General features: G+C 39.2%; 1 protein-coding gene across 1 annotated transcript; it reads left to right on the forward strand.

Annotated features, from left to right (window-relative positions):
- Positions 1-577: 577 nt before the first annotated feature.
- Positions 578-1,237, forward strand: LOC141575884 (uncharacterized). Its single transcript, XM_074357297.1, has one exon. It carries the CDS (start codon positions 584-586, stop codon positions 1,235-1,237), a length of 654 nt encoding a protein of 217 aa, XP_074213398.1. The 5' UTR covers positions 578-583.
- Positions 1,238-9,302: the final 8,065 nt, after the last annotated feature.

Here is a 9,302-nt window from a genome sequence, read left to right on the forward strand (position 1 = left end):
TGGTGGAGAATCCAGCCTCTGGAACAATACTGCCTGGGTTCAGATATGGCCTCTGGTACTTGTCTCAGGTGACCTTGGGTGTGTCCCTTATTCTCACTATGCCTGGAAGTAGAGATAATAGTAACACGTACCTCATGGAGTTGTTCTGAGGATGAAATGAGTTGACGCAAGTAAAGAACTTAGTCCCAGGGCGAGAGTATAGCTCATGTGGTAGAGTGCATGTGTACCATGCATGAGGTCCTGGGTTCAATCCCCAGTACCTCCTCCAGAAATAAGTCAATAAACCTAATTACCTCCCCCCATCAAAAACAAAAAACAAAAAAAACTTAGTCCCATGCCTGGCACCTGGGATGTACTTTATATATGTTAATGTTACTGTTTTCTAGAAGTTTGAGAGCCAGAGTTAAAAACACGTGGACATTTGTTTAAAGACAGTGGTTTAAAGACATCTGATCTTGATCCCTCCAAAGGTGATCCAGGAATGGGTAACCTATTGCTAAATGATTGTGAGGACAGTGCTAACATTGAAAAACATGTCTACTTTTGCCTGTCCTTCAGCCACGTCGTTGGAGGAAAGTCAACCATGGCCTCTGCAAAGAAGGTAACTGAGAAGCGGCATAACCCAGTGGAAAGCATCTGCAGAAAAATCCGAGCCATCCAAAAGAGAGAGATTTCACATCCCATCCGACACATTGTCAGATACCAGTCTAGCAGTTTTGACAGTCCACAGACTAACCCCAAGAAGGATCTTGAAGAGGTGCTGAGGAGAATGATTGCTGCCCACGTGCCTCCGCCCAACACGCTCTCCTCGAGTTCTGAGAGAGGTGAAGCCTTCATTTCACCTCCTCACATCGCATCTCCAGGAGATCCAACCAGCTCCCACCCCGGCTCTCCTGAGAGTGCAGCACACTCTGCTATCCTCACAAGGTCTGAAAACATCTCAAGGCCGAGATCACAGAGCCCCCAGAATTGCACATCTTTGAGATCCCAGATCAGAAAAAGGGAGCACTTCTCTAACAAGGATTTGAACAACTATTGTAATGAAAATGATTTTCGTTCCTTAACACTTGACTTTGATTCTGCCTCTGATCAAAGCTCCGGATTTTTCACTCCTCAGGATTCAGTGGTGAAAAAATTATCTCTGAATGAAGAGGGTAAATATTCATCTTTTAATATCTGTTTTTCCAATAAAGCAATAAATATACCACTATCAGAATACTTGAACTGCTTGAACTAAAATAAAATACCGGTGTACGTGATCAAAACTCGGAAGGAAGAACCCATTTTTTCCCTTTCAAAATGTGTTTTTCTCTCTTAAAAACATCTTATATGTGAAATATAAGTCTTTTCTATGCTTTGGATTATAAACTTGATAGAAATTCTGGATTATGTTTACAATCATAATCATTGGTATTTCTCTACTGACCTGAAAACAAACTTTCTCCAGGGCAAATTAGAACGTCACAGTGGGAATACATAGATAGAGGGGAGTTAAAATTCATACAGTTCCAGGGTGCCTTGCTGAAAGCTACCATTTTAGCATTTGTGTTTGTGTAAAATGTATAAGAAGGTGTGAGTTCCACTGTCAAGATCATAAAGTAGACCAGGGGAGAATGTAAATTTTGTAGGCCAATTTCAATTAAAATTTTGGAATTCTATTTGGAGAATTGCTTACAAAGTCCCACATACGATTGGCACTGAAAACCAAAATGATGTAAAATGACACATTTTCTGAATAGCTAGTTTTTGCTTTCTTTCGATTTTTCTTTAAAATATTTCTACTTGTGTTACACTATTTGCTTTTTCACAAAGTGCTTTTGATTTACAGAGCAGTGAAGTTCATTTCCCTCTTCATCTCTCCGTTTATTCTACCTTATAAAACTTAGAATGAAAAGAAAAATGAATAATCAGAGACCTTTCCAGACCCCTTTTTGTCTTGGTCTAGTCAAGTTAAGTAACCAGGATTGTGGGCAGCTCTTTATTGAAATGTTTCCTTTGTGAAAATTAAAACAGAAAATTAGCAATTAATCATGGTAGCACAGAAAAGCATGTGGGTTTGCAAACTTTTTCTTCTAATAGGATGGAACCTAGGAACTGAGGATGGCAAGGAAGATGTAACCCACAGCAATACCAGGACCTGTGATGAAGAGTGGCTTACGAGTATTTTTTGTGCATGTGACAGAAAATGTAGAGGTCAGTCGAAATTATCTGCTCAAATATTCAGTGGTACTCATCGAGTCATCTGTACTTTCTGTTGTGAGAGAAAGGGAAATGGTTCATGTGTGGTGCTCTGCGTATCTGTGTCTACACGTGTGGTGGGTGTAACCTAATTTGGGAGTAAGGATGGCTATTTAGATGTTGGTTATTTCTTTATAATTTCTTTGAACCTGCTTTGCATATTTTACCAGTGTCTTGAATGATTTCATTGAGCTTATCAGCTGATGTCCCATCTGCAATCATCGATCGGAACTACTTAAATCACAGAGGTGTTGTCTTGCAAGAAATACATACTTCAGATGTATAAAACCACTCTGCAAGTGTAGCTCAAATTTTTAAGTTAATTTTAGATTTTCACTTCTGTTTTCCTTAGAGCTGTGTTCTTTTTAAAATTTCCACGAGTAATTTTTAGCACATACATGGCTCATGATCATTGAAGTAAAATGAATAATATATAGAAAAAAAGAAAAAAATCATCAGTAATCGTATTTCCTTGAATAACCATTCTTAATCACTTGTTAATGATTTCTACAATTTCCTCGGTCAATAAGGTTTTACTTTTCTTTTTTTGCATGTGTGTATATATATATATATATATATTTATTGATGTATAGTCAGTTTACAATGTTGTGCGGTTTTTGTTTTATTTGGATTATAACTTTTTTATTACACACCATTTCAAACATATGAACATATACAGAATATAGAGAATAATTTGATGAACACTTTTATATATGTGTCATAAGTAATTATGTCTCATTTTTAACCCGACCCATTTTCCTCTCCTCCACTCTGGATTTGAGAGAAATCCAGTACGTATCATTATTTCCTCTGTAAATATTTCAGTACAGTCAAAAGATAAAGACTGATTGCAAACACAACTATTCAATGTCATTATTGTGACTAAAATTGTAACGTACTTTCTTAATATCAAATATCTTGTCAGTACTGAAGTGTTCTCAGTTGGTGTGAGAAATTTCTTTCAAACAGTTTAATGGTTTAAATCAGTATCCAGGAAAGGTTTGTTTAATGCGATTGGTTGTCTGACTTATCTCTGTGTTCCCTTTCTGTTCTCTCTCTTTTTTTGTATTTGGAGTTACTTGTTAATGAAACTGGTTCTTATATCTCGTAGTTTCCTCCAATCTGAATTTGGGTGATTGTGTGGCCAATACCCAACCGGTTTCTCTGTCCCCTACGTTTAGAGGTTTGATCAGATATAAGATTTATTTCTTTCTGGGGCAAGATTCTGCATAGGTGGTGCATGTATTTTTATCAGAAAACAAGACTATTTGAGGCTGGAGGACTAGATTTATTCTTTTGTTAGGTGTTGCAAAAGGTCATATTCTAGAGGGACGGTACAGCTCAGTGGTAGAGCACATGCTTAGCATGCACAAGGTCCCAGGGATTGAACCCAAGACCTCCCTTAAAAATAGAAACACATAAACCTAACTCCGCCCACCACCCCTCCCCGCCAAAAAAGAAGTGAATGAAGAAAAAAAATTTTTTCAAAGATGATATTTTTTTTATTCCTTCCTGCTTACCAGCTGGGATGTCTATACAGAGAAACTCTACCCTGCTTGGCTGTGCTGAAGCTTGTTTCCCAAAGGAAAGGGAGGATAATGGCTTGGCTGTGTCTCTGACCCCTTGAGAGCAGCTTGGAGACACTGTGCCTCCTTAGTCCTGAGTGTATTTCCTACAAACAAGGACATTGGCTTGAGTGGCCACAGAACCGTTGCCAAAATTAGGATATTTGCTGTTGATGCAATTAAAAAGCCTATATTCAAGTTTTGTCACTTCTCTCAAGAATATTCTCTATAGCTTTTTTTGTTTTCTGGTCCAGGATCCAATTCAGAATCACACCTTGTGTTTAGTTATCACAACTCTTTAGTCTCCTTAAATCTGGAGGAGTTCCTCAGATTTCTCACCTTTTATGACCTTGAAATTTTTGGAGTATAGGCCAGTTACTTCACAGAACATCTGATATTTCCTCTTGATTATTCAGGTTGTACATTTTCACAGCCACACTACACAAGTGATGTCATGTTCTTCTCAGTACAGTATATCCGGATTTTTACCTTTGATCACTTGATTAGTGTGGTGTCTGACAAGTTTCCCAACTGTAAAGATACTATTTTTCCTTCCTAATGTCAACAAAAATATTAATCAGTCAATCTAAAAAAGATATGGAAAGGGGGAGGGTATAGCTCAAGTGGTAGAGTGCATGCTTAGCATGCATGAAGTCCTGGGTTCAAACCCCGGTACTGCCATTAAAAAATACATAAATAAATAAACCTAATTACGTCCCTCCCCCCTGAAAAAAATTTAAAAAGATATGGAAGATTTTACTTGAACCAAATTGAGGATTATAACTTGGGAGCAGCCTCTCAGAAAGCTTTGTTTCACCTGCTAAAGGTCAAGGCACAGTTAAATATTTCTGAGACAGTGGGCTGTACATTAAATGATGTAGTATTGACAGTTTGCACAAGCCAGATCTAAGCACACCAAAGGAGTAGTGCTTATCAGCCTAATGCTTGACCAAGGAGCTGGGCAGTTAATTTGACACATGAAAAAACTCTCACAGGAGACCTTTTCAGTTTTGAGGTATAGGATCCAGGTTTTAGAGTTTTAGTGGAGGAAAATGAGATAAAGGTATTCTTTTTGACTTTCCAACTCCCTAATTCTACTGCAAGCAGGAATAAAAATCCTCTCTCTAAATAACTATACTAATAATTTTATTTCCATTTCTTCCTGTCATAGCCGAATGATATTTTCCATTAAGTTAATACTCTCTTTAAAGTTTTTCACTCTCCTTTACAACTCTCTCCTCTTTCTAATTATGTATGAGACTTTTTTTTTTTTTAATGTTAAGGTCTCTGCTTATCTCCTGGAGGAAGATTCTTTACTCCCACATCTGCCCTGTCAACCTTCTACTTCCTTTTCCTTCTCCCCTTCAAGCAGCTAGCCCAAGGCAGGCCTTAGTTAAGAGTAAAAGAGATGTCGCGTGCTTGAAGGAGATGGGCGTGTTAATTACTAACACGGTCTGTAGGATGTTAGTTTCTGAATGTGGTGGTAGGACTGTCTAAGAATGGTTCTTCTAACCTGACCCTCCCAAATAAAAGTCAAACTACTTACTTGAGACTGAAACTTCATCGAGGGCAGAGGCAAAACCTCCTTCACTAAATACATTTTAAGAATGAGACAAAAGTAAAGTGGCGTTTTGATCACTTCTCACAAGTGATTATTGATCACATGTATCATTCCTATGTCAAGCGCACAACAGCTCTGTGTGGTGTAGGCATCATCACCCCATCTCACAGACGAGGAGACTGAGGCTCACAGGGATTGAGTCGTTTTCCCAGAGCCACACAGTTGATATTCTAGAGCCACGACTTGGGCCTGGCCTGTTAAACTCCAACCCAAAGCCAGCGCTCTTTCTCCTCTCTGATGGCAACGCAGCAGGACTGTGGCGGCTACGTGCGGCGTGTTTTCAGGACCCAAGGGACCTGAAAGAGTTAAACATCTCGCTTGTAAAAAATAATCTCTCCCCATCTTTCAAAACTAACTTGCCTTTTTTCTTCCTAAGGCTCAGTAGAAGTCACCAAAATAATAGATTACCTGAGACAAACAGCTGGTCAGGGTTCTGAAGAGGGTGTCCTCGAGGAGCTGTGGAACATGCTCGATCCTGAGAAGAGAGACCCGCAGATGAATCTGGAAACCTTCCAGGCCATCGTGAAAGAATGGATGGCTCACGGGAGAAACAAACGGTAATCGTTGTCCCAGCAGGATGTGTTTTCAGGTTGTGTTTTAACAACCGATTATGAACGCTAACCACTGTTTTCTGTGTGGATGGAAATACTATCTGGTGCTTCTCACCTTTGAGTCTGCACTGGAATCACCTAAATGACACGACACCTGGTTGTTGGGCGGCCACCACCACCAGGATGTAGTAGGTCTGGGGTGAAGCCTGGTAATTGGCATTCTAGCATGTTTCCAGGAGACACTGATCCCGATGGGGGGAGATGGGGTGGGTGGGAGATGGGCACTGTTTGAGAACCTATTAATTACGATAACATTCATTATGATTGGGGCATCTCCTATTACTATGTTCTTAAGAAGAACTGAGTTGGCAGAGGAGTCAAGCAAATTATTGATATCGATGGCTAAGTCTCCAAATGCATTTAAAGTCATCATAAACTCCCTTTTAAGATCAGTGGGGAGATGGAGGCAGGGAGCGTAATTTAGAAGGCTAGAACATAGGGAGGCTAAAAGGAAAAGGAAAGGATAGTGAAGTAGAAAAAAAGGTGAAGAAGCAGAATGGCACCCATGAGTTCAGGTGCCCTTGGCATGTGAATGAAAACTTGCCTAGGGGAGGGAAGGGTATAGCTCAAGTGGTAGAGGGCATGCTTAACATGCATGAGGTCCTGGATTCAATCCCCATTATCTCCTCTACAAATAAATAAACCTAATTATCACTCCCCCTCCCCCCCACAAAAACAAACAAACAAACAAGAACTATTGCCTGCCATCTCAGTAAACAAAGGATGCTGCAGATATGAGCCACCAGCCAGTACCACCACTCCAAAGGTGAACTGGAGGGAACTCAGCTTGGAGACAAGCAGGCCACCTGCTGCCAAGCCCTCAGCCTCTGCAGCCGCCCCCAGTGGTGACTTACGATGGGAAGAACAGGATACTGGTCCTAGACAGCTGAGGTGGATATCAAAGGAATGATTTTAATGAGCCCAGACTCTTTCGTCTTCCCATACACAGAAAAGGGCTAAATTCCTGAACTTGAGATATCTGGTTTTCCTTCATTAACAGCAATCTTTTGAAGTCCTATTATCTGGTCTTTGTTGCAAAAACTCTTATTTATCCCTGCTTCTCCCCCGCCTCTTCAGAGCAATCCCTCAGAGCTACTGAGAGGCTGTCTCCCAGGCTTGAAGTCCTTAGAATATCCACCAAATAAAACATAACTCTCAACTTATAGGTTATGCAGTTTTTTTCAGTCGACAGGCAGACTGTGGAAAAATATTATCTTCACTGACAGGAGGCCTAATCTTGTGGCTTTTACTCAGCCCCTGATCTCCACCTATCAGCTGATGCGCACTAGCGATCTTCTTAAAGAACGCGTCAAGCCCAAAGGGTGGCCAACCTGCTAAATTTCACATGGGGTTAGGACATATAGATGACTTAAAAAAATGCATCTGAAATCTTTGCCCTACTCGAGTTAATTGTGAAGGCAAGATAAATACCTAAAAATATCTAATCTTACTACTAATCAAAGAAATGCAAACAGAGGGAGGGTGTAGCTCAGGGGTAGAGCACGTGCTTAGCACGCATGAGGTTTTGGGTTCAATCTCCAGTACCTCCATTAAAAATAATAAAAAGAAATAAACCTAATTACCTCTACCCTGCCAATAGAAAAAAGAGAAAAAAAATCAAGTAAAGAGAACGTATCATTGTTGCCTATCAGTTTAGCAAAGATTTAGAAGAATGACACCATCTAGTATTGTCAGGGCTGGTGGAGAAATAGGCCCTCTCATACCTTGCTGGTTGTAGTGGAGGTTGGCAAAGGTTTTCAAGGGCAATTTAGGAATCTGTATCAAACCCTTAAAAATATGCAGCATGGTTAAATAATGTAACTTCAGGAAAAATATCCAGTCATCTAATATATATGCAGAATGTTGCTTATGATAGTGATAAATATAAGCAACCTAAATGTTTATTTATTTATTTTAAATTCTTTTTTTTTTTTTTAATGGAGGTACTGGGGATGGAACCCAGGACCTCCTGCATGCTAAGCACACACTCTACCACTGGGCTACACCCTCCCTTCTGAGCGACCTAAATATTTAAAAGTAAATGGTTGGGCAAATAAATTATAATACTTTCATACACTGGAATCCTAATTAGTCTCTCAAAATTATAGTTAGATAAATATTTGAGTATAGAGAAATATTTATACATAGTTATTTCAAATAATAGGTCATAGATCTGTATATCTGTACAATCCCATATTTGTTAAGAAATAAAAATGTGCACAGGAGAACTCTGAGAAGAACATATTCCACAATGATTACCTCTGCATGATGGCCTTAATGTTTTGTTCTCTTTTCTTATGACTTTTCTATTTTTTTCTAAAATATTTAGGTTTGACTGTATAATAAAAATATCAATAGTTTATTTATAAAATGGAATGAGGGAAAAAGGGAAAACTTATTTTTATAACAAATATAAAGGAAAGAAAAACCGTAGAAGATATAAATACAAAATATAAGAACAGAAACTCAAAAATGGTAATGGTGTACCTAGGAATAGTAAGAATGATGTATGAGTTCTTCTGCTCAGCCACCTTCTGACAGACATCGCATGTTGAAACCCAACAGGATGTAAGTACAAATTTAGAGCATTTTGTGGCTGCTCTAGAGAGATAGATAATCTAAGGGTTTGGCATTTAGAGAGATTAAGTGACAAAACTTAAATCACCATATAAAGGCTATTGGAAAAGAAATGGTTGAAATTTTAATATGTTTGTTTTTGGGGTTAAACCTAGAGTTTGGGTATTGGACAGATACCTGTGAAGAGGGTTCCCTAAATTTCAGGAGTAAAATGCTTTAAGTACAACTAGGTTCCACTGGGTTTTCCGTGAGAAAGAGAGCATAAGACCATCCATGTATCCCAAAGTATTGGCTGTTCATGTCTTTTCCTTCCCAATTCTTTAAAGGTGGTGGTCTTGCTACCTTCCTGAGTGTCCCCTTATCACTTCAAACTACGTCAACTGATCCACTGAGACCTCCTATCCCTGAATCGTAGCTTCTGTACATCACCTCCTATTTCTGTGCACACATTTTCTTTTTCATTTAAAAAGTTTGTGGAAGGTGGAGGTGATGCCTTCTGTTTCTCTTCCAGTACCCTATCTAAGCACAGTGTTGGGTTCCAAGTAGTTGCTGAATGAATAGATGGTTTTAAAATTCAGAAAGAACTGAACAAGAAAGTACAGAGCACATCTGAAAAATTAGCTCAGCTTTGGTTTGGCAGAGAGGCCGAGCTCATTGGTTCTGTTTTTTGGCTGCAGGGAAGGAGTGACT

This window comes from Camelus bactrianus, chromosome 34 (assembly GCF_048773025.1).
Source record: "Camelus bactrianus isolate YW-2024 breed Bactrian camel chromosome 34, ASM4877302v1, whole genome shotgun sequence".
Lineage (NCBI taxonomy): Eukaryota > Metazoa > Chordata > Mammalia > Artiodactyla > Camelidae > Camelus > Camelus bactrianus.

Coding starts and splice junctions, on each gene's coding strand:
- LOC141575884 (XM_074357297.1), top strand. CDS start 584: ATGGCCTCTGCAAAGAAGGTAACTGAGAAGCGGCATAACCCAGTGGAA.